This window comes from Centruroides vittatus, unplaced genomic scaffold (assembly GCF_030686945.1).
Source record: "Centruroides vittatus isolate TY-2023 unplaced genomic scaffold, ASM3068694v2 contig_345, whole genome shotgun sequence".
In the NCBI taxonomy this organism is placed as follows: Eukaryota; Metazoa; Arthropoda; class Arachnida; order Scorpiones; family Buthidae; genus Centruroides; species Centruroides vittatus.
In genome coordinates this window covers 2,539,089-2,556,542 of record NW_027122170.1, presented here as the reverse complement: position 1 = coordinate 2,556,542, position 17,454 = coordinate 2,539,089, and the positions used below count along the sequence as shown (strand labels likewise).

Here is a 17,454-nt window from a genome sequence, read left to right as displayed (position 1 = left end):
TGTGAAGTTGTAGTGTTCCTTTTTTATTCAAATAAAAGATTTTGATAACTAGAGAAGTGTGTGTTAGAGATTCTGACATCAAGTTTCAACAGGTTATGGGCCCAGATCGCTTTAACTGTGCAATGGAACTTCCTAGATTTCACATTGGATATTTAGAAGGCAAGTATAATTGGTCAACTTGCAAATATAAAATTTGCATCATGTTAAGGAGTATTCCTGGTGCATTGGATGTTGTTAAAGGAAAAATTTCGAAACCAGGAATACCAGCGGGAAAATCTAGTTTGGATATAGTTTGTCACTATAGTCACAGATATGGTCATAAAAAGAAGTATTGTTTTAAAAGGAAAGCAAACAGTAAAACTAAACAAGAAAGTAGAAAGTTTTCTGCAGGATCTCGTAAAGATAATTGTAATATGACTCTCTTAACAATTATGTCAAATATGGTACTTAGTGAAAATGATAAAGACTGTTGATATGTAGACAATGGAGCTACAAGTCATGTTACCTACCAACGAAATTTGTTTTGTGATTTTGAGCACTTTAAAGATCTGCATTCAGTTACCACAGCCAGTGGAGACAAAATATCTGCAATAGGTAAAGGAACAATTGAAATAGAAGCATATGTGGATAATACATGGAATAAAATTACATTATGTAAATGTAATGTTTGGTTTGTACTGGATCTTAAGAAAAATCTATTTTCAATGTTAGCAGCTCAGGATCATCATCATTCTAGCTTATTTATATCAAAGGCTGAAGAATGTAAATTAAAAGTTGATGACACGTATTAATAACTGGTAGACATAGCCGATATGGAGATCCTTTTAAGCTTAATTTAAGAAGTGTAACATGTAGCAAGCCATGTGAGGTAAATGCAGTTACTAAGTCAAATTTATTACAGAGCTATCACGAGAGGCTGAGTCACCAAAACAAGAGACACGTGAAAACAATTGTAGAGCGAGAACTTGGTGTTAAAGTTGACTTGGATAATAAAATATGTGAAGGATATATTTATGGCAAATCTCATAGATTAAAGTTTGGAATACTTCCACATGCAACAAAACCAGGTGAACTGATACAAACAGATATATGTGGACCATTTGAACCATCTATGTCTGGTTATAGATACTTTGTTTTATTTAAAGATGACTTTTCAAGATTTTGATTTATCTATTTTATTAAGAAAAGTCTGAAGTGTCTGAAAAGCTAAAACAGATAATAGCTGAAGTTAAAGTTACTGGACAGTCAAAGAAATTCTGAGTGATAATGGCAGAGAATTTGATAATGCTATTGTTAGAAAAATTCTACAGAAAAATGGAATAAGACAACGATTGACTATGCCATATACTCCAGAGCAGAATGGCTGCTGTGAACATGAAAATAGAACAATAGTTGAGGCAACAATGTCCTTAATGTATACAGTAGAGCATCAATTATCTAAATCAATTGGAGACTGGGGTTGTTTGGAAAATCAATTTTTCGGAATTTTTCGGATTATGTACAAAAAAATATATTAATATATCCCATGTTAAAATTTTCATCCATTGCGTATTGCTTCGTGTTTGAAGTTTTGTTGATGTTAAGCCTAATGAAAATTTTTAATAATAATAATTGAGGCTACTGTATCGTTAAAAATTATTTCTTTAGTTTGTACAAACAAAATAAATATATTGAAAAATATAAAAACAAAAAAATTACCATATTTTACGGACTATAAGACGCACTTTTTTCTTTGAAAAATTGCTTCCAAAATTCAGGTGCATCTTATAGTCCGTAGCGTCTTATAGGTATTTTTTTTTTAAAAATTGCTTAAAAATTAAAGTGCGTCTTATAGTCGCTATGGACTATAGCGACTATAAGACGCACCTTATAGTCCGTAAAATACGGTATATACTTTAGAAGTTAATCTAGTATTAAAAACATTCGATTCAGCATGACACATCCCGACATAGTCTGACTGGAACGCTTTCGGTTAACTGATGTTTCGGTTGATTGGTGTTTGGATAATTAATGCTCTACTGTACTAATAAAAATTTCACTCAAAAGCTATGGGCAGAGTTAGTAAATACTGCAACCTACATCCTAAATAGAACAAGTCCATCAAGTATTGAAGGAAGGCTTACCATAATATATTTTTCTCAAACCAGGACAATTTTGAGAAAATACTCGCAACAGAATATTAAGCCTACTATGATTGACCTATGATTGAAAAGGCTAAATAAAGTAGTTGTTAACAAAATCAATGAGTTAAAAGCAATTTTTAATAACTAAACTAACATTATTATTAAGAAGTTATTAATATTTATCACTAGTGTGAACTTTTTTAAAAATTCTTTGTCACTTAAATCAGATACATTAAAAAATGACAATACATTTGTGGAAGTTCTTATTGCTTGCCTTATCTATTGCACATTTCAAATGATTTTTAATGTTTGAATGCCCACCATAAGTTACTAAAAATTCTGAAAAGCACAGTTCATATTTCACTTCATCAATACAATCACAGACTTTTTTCAATCATCAGTAAACACACAGTTTCTTTTTGGCATTTTAGAGATTAAATGAATTTAATATACTGTACAAAATAATCACAAATGCCAACCAGCAATTTGAACTTGACTAAGATATGACATGTGCAGCAATAACGTGGCCAGTGTAAGTTTCAGTCTTGCCAACTCTAATTAAAACAAAATATGTAAAAAAATGAAATAAAAATATCTGGATCTCATAGGCTACATGCTATTATAAATTCTGTAAAAAAATATCTGAATGACAAAATAAATTCATCTAAATTCATTAGGCCATATGCTATAAATATTGAAGGTAAACATCTAGACAACATTAAAAGTACTTAAATTTAGATACGAAATAATTAGATTGGCAACAGTGAGTGAAACAGAGGGGTAATTGCCAAATTGCCATTTTACTCAGGCTGCACTATTTTTACTTCTTGTATATACAGCACTTTTAAAATTTTATCAAATAACTGGGACAAAATGACAAATTGGCCATTACACTGGGACAACATCACCAAACTGGGACAATCCTAGTCAAAACGAGAGGCCTAATTGGTAAGCCTAATTGAAATTTAATAAAAAACCAACTATTAAACACTTGAGAATCGTTGGAAGTACTTGCTATGCTCATGTACCCAAGCAGCTAAGGAAAAAGTCGGAGAAGAAAGAGAAAGCACAGAAAGGTGTTTTGATAGGATATGATAATGATGATGAGTATCACATATGGGACAAAAAAAATAACAAGCTCATTCGTTCGAGAGATGTTGCTTTTCAAGAAGGATCCTTGATAGTTAAAAATGTAACTTGAATATATCTCATCCAGAAATAATCATGAAATCTGATAGTTATCTAAATGCTGAAAAAGAAGATCTGAATTTGAATTTTCACGATGAAGATGAGAGAAAAGAGGCAACAACAAATGACTCTACAGGATCGTTCAGAGCTTATGCATCCCAGATTTGATGACTATGTTATGTCAGCAATCTCAAATGCCTTTGAAGATCTGAATACTTATACAGAGGCAATTAGTTGTCAGAACCGAGAGAAATGGTTAAGTGCTATGGATTGTGAAATAAAATCCTTAAAAGAAAATGAGACATGGATCCTTGAAGAGTTACCAGGTGGAAGAAAAGCAAATGGGTATTTAAAACAAAGACCAATCCAGATGATTCAATAGACAAGTTTAAGGCAAGATTGGTAACAAAGGGATTCTCTCAAAGAAAAGGAAAGGATTTTGATCAAACATTCAGCCCTGTTACTAAGTTAGGAACAATTAGAGAACATATTTAATTAACCAAAAACGTTTTAGACCTACTTCAATAGTGGAACATCAAACTTAAATGAAAAACAAACAAAAAAAAGGACTATAGAAATAGATTAAAAATTTTTTTGGTTAATCTATTTCTGTAAGTGAGAATGTTTGTTTGTTCGCTTTGCACTCCTACGCCGTTCAACCAATTCCTACAAAACTTGGCAGTTCCATTAACATTCTACTAACTTACGTAATGTCATATATACAATCCCAAAATATTTATTGGATTTCTATATATCAATTAAGTTTTGTCTACATGGGATTAGCTGGATTTACATATAGTGCCATCTATTGGCAAAAAATTTAAATGATGATAAACTAAATATAATTTGCACAAAAAAAAACGCATGATTTAAAAAAAAACAAATATCATATTCACTTAATTACTGCAACAATGATAGAATGAGAAATAGATGCACTATATTATTACTTTGATGAGTAGCACATAGCACACACCTGCATGGAGTCAAAACTATTACACTGGTAGTTAATCATGGGTTCACAGCCTGCCCACTTGGCATTTTCCAGGTTTTATTTAAATTAGTAACACCTAAATAGGGGCCAACTTTCCATAAAACTCCTCCCAGGTGGCATTCCTCTTGGCAGCTCACTCACGTCTCATTGCCAAAAATTACATAATACAAAATTACCAGCAGCACAAAATATGTTTTAAGGGGTTTCCAAGGGTGCCAAGTTTAAATATTTGGTCCATTTTTTTTGTACAATTTGATTTGTTGTCAGATAACTATTTGATAGTTGGCTGTGAATGATACCATACAGTGCCATTCGTTGAAAAAATTAGAGTTAACATGACCAATGAAATTGTGCCATCTAGTACCATAGAAGTATTGCAAAAAACATGATAATGATAGGCTAAAATAATCAAACTCTTTATATGGTTTTCATTTTAATATTTGCTGTTCTTATTTTTTGCTCAGGCAGCACTGGGCTTATCTGCTAGTTAAATACACTTGTACAGTTGAGTTATAAAAGATGTACTACTTCTTTTGTTTGGTTATGTCTCCAGTTTTGTCAAATTACTTCATATTGACAAAGTCAGTAATAAGAAAGAAATAATACAGATTATATACTTTAACAGCATGATTTCTAATTCCTTGCAATTCAATATTATTAATCTATAAGAATTTTATCTATTGAAAAAATATATATGTTATGATTTATATTTTGATCAATGTAATTTGTGAATACCAACATTATTTCTTTTGAAGTGTGAAAATATCATATAAATTTACATATGTTTTAATAATATTAAATACTGATTCTGATAAAAATTTTTCTTAAATTTGTTCAATATAATTAAAAATATAAAATATTTCTATGTTTAAAAACAATTTTTATAATATTTTTTCTTGTTTATGTACTTAATAATAGATACCTTCTATCTCTGTCCAATTGACAGCTACTTCACTGATTGGAATCTTCATTTCTCGTGCTAAGTGTAAAAGTTCTACATCGAAAGCCCTGAAAATGAAGCAATATCTTAAAAAGATATTTTTAAAAATTATTTATAAGGGAACAATATAATATATACAATTTAGCTAAATTCAAAATCTACTTGACTTTCCTAATCAAAGATTTTTTAAACTTAACAAATTCCTAAATGAAAATGACATTGATATTATAAAAAAATATTTTTCATTACAACAACAACAACAACCACAACAACAATAATAATAATAACTCTCCTGTGGTCACCACCTGGTCGTGGTGGGAGAGCCCAGTAATTTTACTGAACCATAAAGCAATGCAGGCTGGAGCACAAGCTCCTGGTAGGGACACCCATGCCAATAAGGTCTATGGGGAGAAATGAAGCTAAGAATGACCACACCCACATTCTGTGGAGATATTTATCATGATAGTAAACAGATCTTAATATGATACTGGCTCGGACGTCACCCACATTAACAAGGTCCGTGTTTGTGGATTAGGCAGAGGCTCACGTTTAAGAAATAGGTCACAGTCTCCCTTGGTTACCAGTGGTGAAAGCAGTGCCGGCTCAACCACGACTACTGCAATGTCCTCAACAGATGTGAGGAACCAACCTATTCCTTGTGTTTCTGTGGCATTGCATCCACAGACCACAAAGGCTGGAAAAACACGCCAACAGATGAAATGGATGATAGAAATAAACGAGTTTATCATCCATACTTACTACACCATCACAGAATTCAAAACAAACATGACAGCATACAGACAACTACACCATAGATTCACACAATATCCTCACCTCACTGTCACCAAACAATGGGTTGTTGATCAAAAAAGAACAATTATACACAACAACCTTATCCCACAAACAACAGGTTGCTGATCCAATACATCAACAGACAGAAATATCTAACATTAATGAAGATAACATAACCTGTCAGGATAATCCAGCAACAAGCATTGATAATAGCACACATACAACAACTACCACTTATGATACTACAGACACTTCCTCATCCATCACTGATAACATAGACATGGATTTAGTTAATACGCTCTCACTTATACTTTAGGAAACACTCACTAAATATACAGGTACAGATCCCACACAAAGACCACGAATACCAAAAATCAACACATGAAAAGAAGTAGGAAAAACACTAAATTATGTAAACACTCACTACCACACTACATTCATTCAATTTCTACACTCGCAGACATTCATACATTAGTTTATGCTGGGGCAGTCGCAGTAGTGACACATTATGGACTGAAAATACATTCACAGACAGATACACAGAAAACACAATTCTATCACAAGCCTGCCTGGTAGAGAAAAATAGAAACACAAATAAATGACATTAGACAGTAATTAGGCAGGCTGACACAATACACTAAAAACAACATAAAACTCAAATTAAAAAAACAGCTCAAAAACATTTTCAAGAAAATAAAAACACACAAAAGACAAACACCACAACACACACATTACAGAATGCACTGATACAATAAAACAAAAACTCGCAGCCAAAGCATGTAGACTCAAATGATACAAAACATGTACACTACAAAAACAACAAAATAAGTTATTCACAAACAATGAAAAACTCTTTTACAGACAAATTGGTAACAAAACAAACACTGATGCACAGAACAGTGGTACACCAACAGAAGAAGAGCTCACAACATATTGGTCCTCTCTTTGGTCCAGTGCTGTCACGCACAATGCTGATGCAGGCTGGATCGAGGAGGCGAACAAAAAGTTCCACAACATACCAACTATGCCCTGTGCTGAAATAAACATACACGACATTCGCTACGCTGTGAACAGAACACACACCTGGAAGACACCTGGTGTAGACAACATTCATAATTTCTGGTACAAAAAGTTTACATCACTGCACCAGGAACTAGCTAAATATCTAACACACATCATCATCAATCCACAAGACATGCCAAAATTTTTTACTCAGGGCATCACCTACAAGAAACCTAAAAACGACAATACCACAGACCCCACACAATACAGACCAATTACATGTCTTCCAACACTCTACAAATTATTGACATCCTGTATTGCAAACAAAATATACAAACATGTTGAAGAACACGACATTCTTATGGAACAACATAAAGGTTGCCGTAGAAATCATAGGGGATGCAAAGAAGATATAAAAATATCTATTTGGAAAAGAAAGCAAGAATTTTTATAAAATCAAAAGAAGCTGGTTATGAAGAGTTTGAGTGTCATTCATAGGATATAGTAAAAATACACCTATATCATGTACAAACAATTTTAGAACAATACTTCATTTATATACCATTATATTTCTTTAGTAACTTATTAATACGACTTTAATCATTAATTTGCATCTTAGTGTATTAGAATTTTTACTATTAATTAGTATTAATTAATGTAATAATAGCTTATCATTGTAGATAATTAAATTAACATACTGGATTTTATCATTATTTATAAAAGAAAAACAGCAAGTTCAATGTAAAGTAATTATACTAAATTCATTATTAAAAACTGATTTACAATTTACCATCTTTCTACATGTAATGCAGGAAATAAAATCTGAGCAGCTTCTCTTGTTAGCATTTTAAAACCACACTGTGTATCTCTAACTCCTTTAACTCCAAACAACCAGACCAAAAAATGAAATCCATACATGAGGAATGTTCGAAAAACGGATCTCTGATTAAAAAAATTAATTTTATCAATTTGTATTTTTATATAATAACTGTATATAAGTAATTTGTGTCAACATTAGCAATTCTAAAATCAAAATAAATATATTAACATTTAACTTGAGGAGATTTTATTTATTTTGAATTAATAAAATGGCAAGTTTACCTTTGCTATAGATTCTTTTTCTAAATGAGCTCTAGAACCAATTGCAATTATTTTATCAGTCTAAAAATAAAAAATAAAAAAACAATAAACTATAAATTCTACTATAAACTATTTATTTATTTTGAAAATTCTATAAAATATGGTAAAATTATCAAATTATTTTTTCGTTTATAAATATGAAATGATTGGAAATGCCAGTTAATGAATTATTGCAGTTTAAAAGTATATAATAAAAAATACCATTTAATTTAAACTTTAAAGAAACTATACACTTTAGAAATTTAGCTGGAAGTTATCTGTGAAAACTGGCAATCTTTCATCATAATTAATTTTGTAATAATTTAGAAAAATTAAAGAAACACTTTTCAGATATTTTTTTCAATTGGGAAAGCTTCTTAGCTAACAATGATCTGCTGAAAGAGTAATTTTAACTAACACATTTTTGTTTTATGTAAGACACTTTTGTTACGCTAAAAAAATCATTTGTGGAAACATTTCTAAACTTCGAGGAAACTCTTTGTATAAGTATTGTAGGTATATATAGAATACTGATAAGTTTTGATAATCGTCTTTCATTTTAGTTCTCAAAGTGTGGTCTAGAGGCATGTGCTGGTGGTCTGTAGACTGACCTAATCATTTTTCCAAAATGCAATATGATTCTATTTAGCCCACAGAAAAAAAAATTTTCACACATCATTACATTACATTAGGTTACCATACAGGCAAAATATAATTGTTAGAGTTGCCAGATCACCATGGCTGGATTAAAGAACACTTAAAATAATTAATGCTACCATTCCTATATTCACTCCACTGTGTCCCACTGAATAAAAAAAAACAAAAAAAAAAAATTGACATCTGGATGGCTGAGCAGTTGAAGCAGCTGGGAGATGCAAGATCAAATCCAGATAGGTCAAAAAATCCCAGGAATTTTTTAGAGAAGTGGTCTGTCCAACAATAATAGAACACACAACAGTTTCCTAAGATCTCTATTATTTTCCTGTAACTTTGATGAATTTTCTAATGCATTTAGTAGCAAAATATCAACTATTATTGCTCATGTTTGGAGAAAAATGATTAATAAACAAATGAGCTAGATACTATTAATAAAAATAAGATATCCAATATTAATAGAACAGATACTGATTGGATCTAATCACAAAGAATGTAATGATCAAAATCATGAAATTTGCATATAAATACATTTAACAAGTGAAAAGAAAGTTTAAGTAGATCACACAGTACATTATTATTAAAAATGAGATGTGAAAAGAACCTAACTGAAGAGGAAAAGATCAAAATTAATGTATTTCATCAGAAAAGGAGAGAAATGATTTGGAGTGCTAAAAATTTGGGCAGATCTCATTTAACAATTATCTCAAGTATCTCAATAATGAAGATCAATGGATGGAAAAATGAAATGACCCCAATAAAATGATGTGCAATTGTTTCACATGCACTGAAAGAAAAACATTTGTTTGAAAAATCAAAACTGAACTGAAGCAGAGGTGTAGCAAATCAACAGTACACAATGTTTCTTTCATTGAAATAAAGACCAGCAACCATCTCAAGAAGAAACAGAAACAACTTTGAAAGAGAAGAAGAATAACAAAAAGTAATTCTCTTGAATGAGAAATAATGAACTTCTGATAGACTCAATGGCATTAAACATCATTGGACAGACAAGAGACTAGATCTAAAGCAATACTAGAAGAGAGTGACTGGTGGTGGTACACTCATAACTTGGATGGGATTTAGATAGAATGAAAAGATAGACATAGTGTTTATTGAAGACTGAAACAACTCTCAAACTTATTAGGAGATTGTTTGGAAGCAACTCCAAACTTATGGACAGAAAATTGCTGGACAGCATTTTGAATTCATGCAGGATAATGCAAGCTTCTATGTTTCAACGTCAATGTTATCCCTTTTTCCAGTGCAAGAATGTCTGACTTTTGGATTGGCCACTTCTAAGCACAAATTTAAACTCCATTAAGAATCTCTGAAGTGGCTTGTTTTTCAAATGTATGGCAGTGGAAAGGAAAACAGTATTCTCACTGAACTAAAAGTTGTTCTCATTGAAGCATGGGAAAATATTCCTCAAGAACAACTACAATCTCTGGTCACTTCAATGTCCAATCATATTTTTAAGCTTGTTGTGAAGAACAGAAGCAAAATTAGCTACTAATTTTAACTTAAACTTATCATTTGTCAAGATGTTCCATTAATGTTAGATACTATATTTTTAATAATAGCATCTAGCTCTTTTAAACAAAACAAAGTGACAAATTATCAGGCCACATAATATCCCAATAGTTTGACACTTCATTTCATTTAACTAATAAATTGGGTTTAGAAATGTTGATATATAACTAGCTCTTTTGTTTATTAATCATTTTCTCCAAATTTGTGCAATAATAATTGCTATTTTTCTATAAAATGTGTAGTACTGGTAAATTTTATCAAAGTTACATGAAAATAATAGAGAATACCTAGGCAATTATCACTGTATGTTCTACTATTGTTGGATGGACTGTATGTTACACATTCCAGCCAAACCCATAATGGACTTGCTAAAAAAAACCCTCTTAATGCCAACAGGACAGGAAGAGTTAAAAATCCCAATAAAAGTAAAAATGAATAATTTTTTAGTTAATAATTAAATCTATAAAATATAAACAGAATATTTTGATTTAAAAATTGTAGTTTTCGTATTGACTATAAATATCTGCAAATTTTAATTTAATGTAAAATTTAAAATATTTAATGGCAAACTACAGCTTTCTGTGGGGAAGGATATGGATTGATATGTAAGAATATGCATATACCTGTGCAAAAATCTGCCGCAGCCATTATAAAACAAATGCATTGAAAATGAAAATAAAGAACAAATTATGTCTTATCTTGTTTCAATAATGGACAAAGATGGTTTAATGGCAATAATAACAAAAACAAAAATGGGAAGAGACCAGACCAGAGTGGAGAAATTGAGATGTATAAAGGAAAGATGTTATATTGATATAAATTATTTTAAATGTCATCTTTTTTAAATTTAAACTGAGGAGAATCAAACAAGTAATTTGGCCAAAATGTATTTTTGTAAAAATAAGTTGAATCAATGGAAAATAAAACACCTTTCCAAATACAAAAATTCTCATTTATTTGGATTTGGATCTCAGTAGTCAGTGGCAAACAGAGAAATGGAGAGATCATTATTTGTCATCTCAACTGCACTAATTTAATGATTCAGATAACTTAAAGATAGTTTAATTAAAATGTAAATTGTCATTTGAATAAAGGTCATCTAACAACCCTAATTGTGGCACATGAACATTAAACTTGTGTTATTTTCTTTCTATAAACTAATATCAAAATTTCTAAATACTAAATTGGCAGTGAATCATCACTAATGTTTTTAGACAAAAATTAAATAAAATATGAATTAATGATGGTTATTGGGTTGTTTTATACACTTAACATTGTTTACAAATAAATATTTGTGTATATATATTTTGAATTTATAATATACTTATATAAATTATTAAATTTTTCAAATAATTCTTAATCCAGAAGAAGTTGCTTAGATATAAAATATCATAGAAAATATTTGCTTATTGCTTTTTAAACAACATATTTGTTATATACAGTGTGTTATGTAACCAGTGGTACAAATGAGAAGATGGTGATTCTACAACAAATACTAGATCAAAAATATAGGAAAAAATTTTTTCATGCGCTTTATTTTGAGAAAAATGGATACATACACTTAAGATTCAACTCAATGCATGTCACTGTATGCTATTTTCACTGTCAAGTGTTTTGTAAACATTGCTGTGTTACTTGATATGTTTGTAAACACTGTCAATGTTGTTATTTTTTTTTTTTTGTATCATTCTTACTCTTATGCTTATTGAATCAGACTGTTAGTTTCTATTATGGTGCCATTCTGATTATATGCAGCAATCAAGAATATATGGACAGGATTCTTACGTTGAGTTCATGTGGTGGTAATGCTTCTGCCACTGCTAATTATTATAAAGACCAATATCCTAATTGCCTAACGTACCAATACAAGTTATTCATAAAATTTGTTGAGTTGAATCATGATCAAGTGCATATGTACTCAATAAACTTTTAAAGCCATTTGTCTTAAACAAAAGCCTCATAAAAAAGTTTTATTCTATAGTTTCAATTCAGTATTTCATTTAGAACCATCATCTTCCTGCTTGTGCATACCACCAGTTATGTGACAGCCTGAATTTAATATAACATACATGCCTTTATTTATTTCAGAAAAAATAATAAACATGAAAGCTGCTTGAAAAGTTTAGATTTTATAAATTTTCTTAATACAAATTTGTTGAAAAATTGACTTTTTCATTTTTTGTGAAATCTAAAATAATTAAATGAAATTTCAATAAATTAATTCAATTTCCTATTATTTAGTATTGGAAAATGAGTGCTACATTCAGATTTAATACAACAAAAAATGTATAAGAATGAAATAATAATTCAGATTATTTTCACTGACACATCATTAAGTAATGATAATACATAAACTATAATAAATTCAAGTAAATAATAAAAAATTGTCTTGGTGATTATAAATTTAAATTTTTAATCCATTTTTTCATTGTTCCTACTAAAATATATTTTTCAGTAATCACATAAAACAAATATTATTCAGAATTTGTGAACTGTCACTAGTTTTTAATAATAATATATTTGGATATATAATTGTCAATGCACCTTCTCCTAACTGAATATGTAATGCATTATATTACTGCATTAATCTTTGACCTGTTTCCATTCATCTACAAAACAATTTCATCATTTATGTATCAACAAAAAATGTGTTATTTTAAATTTAAGGTCACAACTCTTTTGTTACTGGTAAGTTACCAGTAACTTTTAAATTTCAATTCCAGCTTTTAATTACCAACTCATTGGTGAGTCAGTAACTAAACAATCATTAATATGCTATGTCCAATTGAATTCCCTTTCTTCTATTTTGAAAAGCAACAGTTTCTGTTGCATGAAAAATAAAGCATACTGTGAATTTTTAGTCACTGTGTTTTAAAAGTGGTCAGTGCGAGTGTTATGTTTAAATAAGTGTGTTCCAATTTGTCAACTAAAACTACCATTGCACTCTAGGCATTACAAGTAAAAAAACAAATTGCCAAACTGTCCAACATAGTGCTATAATATACTTTAAAAATTGTAAAGAAATGTAAAATAATAACTTACAAGAAAAATGATGTAAACTATTCTACACTTTAAATAAAAACATTTGATGCTTCTATGTCTTTAATATATAAAAATAAAAATATATGTGAAAGTATATACTAATAAATATTTGGCTTCAAAAATTGTCTATCTATTTTTACTGAATTTACCAATAAAAAATATCAAATTACCAGTATATTTAGTGATGCACTTTTGACTGATTATTGATAAACCGATTTAGTGGTAATGAAATCCTTATTTCAAATGTGAGGATCATAGGCCTGATTTTGCACTAATTTAAGGACAGCCTTAAGCTTATTTCTCCATTGTGATTGTTACGAAAACATTGCACAGAAAATGGATTGAAAATCACCCTTACTATCAACTGGTCAAGAATTATAACAATTGTGTGCTAAATGATAACAACCTATTGTTAAAAGAGGAGAAAGTCTACTGTCCGACAAGCAACTAGAACAAATCTTACAAGTCTCACACCGAATATGGTAATAGCAGCTCCATATAACAACATCTTAACGTCATCAATAGCTCATCTCTGACTGCACACCTGAAGATTCGTCACTAAACATCCGATCACCTGATGGGTTTTCCCACGCTAGATCGGATAAAAAGGAGGCTGGCACTCGAGTCAAGGCACAGACCTCCCCAGAGGCATACAGAGTGGACATCTCCGCAGGCGGACATATTTCAAGGAACCATACATGACATTCCACCTGCCAATACCTACATTGCTAAGTTCATCTCCTTCCCCTGACTTAGATCACTGACTGTCCAGCCGACATTTCATAGAAGGATCTAGGAGCTCTGAGGTGTCATCAAGAGGTATTGCCTTTGAACAGTTTATGTAAACTCTCTCTCTCGGTAGTCTTAGATTTTAAGATAGACTTAGCCACACCATTAGTTCCCCATTGTTATATCTATCTGTTTCAGTTCTGTATCAACTGAACGACAGCTTAGGCTTCATACATATGTATATTTCACCTGTTGTAATCTGTCTTTTATTGTTTGTATTAAATGTGTTAAAGTTATTTTAACTGATTGGAATCTTTTGTGCATGGCCGACACCTTATTGACGACCTCGCTAACCCTCCCACTCGCCTAAATTTTACAGACCATCCATAGACCCCGTGAGCAGGATTCACCATCCGCCGTCGAAGAACAGGTTAAGTCTTGCACTTTAACCCTCGATTACTCACATAAACATGTTTCTTTCATTATGTAGTTATTTTAAAAAATTATTTCAATAAATACATTAATAACATCCCAAAATAATTATATTATATAAAAATTCTACCTTATCACCAAAGTCTTTCATGCTTTCTTCTAACTTTTCTATATCATTAAATTTAGTCGCACCATCAGCGTCTGCAAACAGGAGAAATTTTCCTCTAGTGCTCATCATGCCCTATAAAACATAACAATTTAAACATTACTACTATATTATGATTTATATTTTATACACAGAATAAAGTATGAAGTATTTAAATGGAATATTATAGCAACTAGAAAACAGTTAGATTTAAAAGATTTATTTGTAACTTCAACAAAAAAAAAAATCTCATCTTTGATACTGATTACATTTTTTTTAATTTATGTAGTTACATATATGAAGCGTGCAATGCAATAAGGTTGTAAATGCCATTTTTCTCAAAATACGTTTTATTGAAGAAATGAATTTTAAATGCAATGTTTTTTCCTACAAAAAAATATTGTGGCGATTGTGGCGCTCTAAGTGGCTATATTTTGAAGATGAATTTATGTGCAAGCCATAACGTTTTAGGTGCCAAAGTGCAAGCCACGTGACTTTTGGCGCGTAAAATGTTACAATTTACATTTACATCATTTTGTTATTCCAATTTGTAACACAGTGAGTTTTTTACGCAAAACCGGATAACTGAATCCCAGTTTATCAATAGTTAACCTGTATCACCTTATTATTTGATATTTCAAAATGATATTCGGACTTCCATTAATCTTTCAAATTTGTAGTTTTTAAATACATTTTAACTTTTATTACACTAAATTAATACCTTATTGTTTATATTTTCCTTTATTTATCATAATTATATTACAATTGATAAAGATTACAGCCCAGTTCAAGTACCAAAACTGTGGGCCCAACATTGTTGAAGCCAGGAAGCAGTCACTAATAGATTATTGCCAGTTTTTAATGTTAAAATTGATATCGAATTTGTAAATTATGTTTAATAATTTAAATGTAAGTTTTTGGTATTCAAAACCGTTTTTCAGCTGTAGAAACATTAATTTTATGATTGCAATTGTTTTTGGCATTTACAACTTTATGCACTTGCACAATTTTGGCATTTACAACATTATGGCTCTAACCCTGTTTTTAAACTTTTTTTGTTTCCTTACCATCATACTTAGGTGTTTGAAATTAAACCCAATGTTTTATTCCAAAGTGTAAATTGTTAAAATAATTTTTATAGCATTTGATTAAAGTTTGTTCATTAGAAAAAGTGTTTTTTCTCTCTCCTGAAAAGTTTGTTTTTTGGCATTTACAACATTATGGCATTGCACGCTTCATATATAGTTATGTGTCATATGAAAGTATCAACCACATATACAACGTTATTGCAATTGTGTATCATAATACTTATTGAGTATTTACACAAAACAACAATAGTGTAAAACTGAATTATGTGAAGTTAATTCTAACCTAAAAAACAAAATTTTTTAGTTTGATAAAATCACTGCCTAAATACATCTTTCTTCACATATATCTAATAATATATTACAACTTATTGTTTATTAATATAGCATTAGTAAGTTTTGAACTCTAAAAATTTGATTGAGACTGACTGTATTCAAATTTTTATCATCTTAACTTTCTATTTTAGTAAATAAATATTAAATTTGATTCTTTGTAAGGCATACTATTCTAATATTTCTGCTTCAAAACTTCAGCTATCATGCACATATACAAAATATATCATGCAAAATATTTTCTTAATGTCTTAAATATGAGTTACATTTCTTTCTCAAAAGTAACACAACTAATTATTTATTGTGACATTATCACAATGCCAGGGTACAATTTTTAATCATATTTTTAATTTATTTAATTTAAAATATATGCTCTTCACCTCAAATTAGTAGTGGCTTGCCCCTGTACATCATACTTTTCCTTTAACAATAGAGTCATGTCGGTCACCCTTTGTCAGAAAAGTTCCAGGACAAAGCTTGTAAAAAATAGAAAATTGCAATTACCAAGTAATGATCCTAGCTCCTATCAAAGTACTCCCCCTCAGCCATCTATACACAATTGCCAATGTTTCTGGAGGTTTTGGAAGCAAGCAGAGAAAACTTTATGAGTGATACTTTTTAGCTCATTTGTCACAATCTGTTGGATGTTTGCAATATCTTGACAACATGTCCCTTTCAGTTGCAACCTTTTGTAGAAAAGTGAGATTTTTTCTTGTTTCCACGAGTGAAAAGGCAGGCAGATGAAAGGGACATTTCGTCAAGATATCGCAGACATCCAATGGACTGTGACAAATGAGCTAACAAGTATCGCTCATAAAGTTTTCTCTGCTTGCTTCCAAAACCTCCAGAAACATTGGCAATTGTGTATAGATGGCTGAGGGGGAGTACTTTGATATGAGCTAGGATCATTACTTGGTAATTGCAATTTTCTATTTTTTACGAACTTTGTCCTGGAACTTTTCTGACAAAGGGTGTATTAACTGCTTCCAGGGGAAAAGTTTTGAGTTGAAAAATAAAGTGACTTCAGGTTTGCATCGAAAGTTCATATATAATCAGGACCTCCTGCCCCACGGTTTCCATATCTGGTCTCAGATTCCATCTATCTAACTCCGTTCTCAAGATTAAAGGCAGACAGATAAATGACAGTGGAAATTTATAGATCTACAATTTTTTCAAATTGCAGCCCAATTACAAAAATAAATACAATTAAGATTTCAATTATGTACTTTAAATGTTATGTAAGTTGATTATAGAAATCTGAAAACAGTAATGCATTTGGCTACTAAATAACAATACTGAAGCAAAATTTATTCTACGAATAAAAAATAAACTGTATATGTTCAATT

General features: G+C 30.4%; 1 protein-coding gene across 2 annotated transcripts in view; it reads right to left on the bottom strand.

Annotated features, from left to right (window-relative positions):
* The window catches only part of wol (Dolichyl-phosphate beta-glucosyltransferase wollknaeuel), a 37,738-nt gene that overhangs the window by 7,696 nt on the left and 12,588 nt on the right, over positions 1-17,454 (bottom strand). For both annotated transcript variants that reach the window (XR_010880612.1, XM_067269043.1), the window contains exons 5-8: positions 14,676-14,786; positions 8,138-8,197; positions 7,827-7,978; positions 5,225-5,310 (exon numbers count right to left, since the gene is read on the bottom strand). Coding sequence is in view for 1 of the 2 variants with exons in the window: in XM_067269043.1 (XP_067125144.1) it covers positions 5,225-5,310; positions 7,827-7,978; positions 8,138-8,197; positions 14,676-14,786 (409 nt within the window). In the remaining variant the exon portion in view is untranslated. The remainder of the gene's footprint in view (positions 1-5,224; positions 5,311-7,826; positions 7,979-8,137; positions 8,198-14,675; positions 14,787-17,454) is intronic.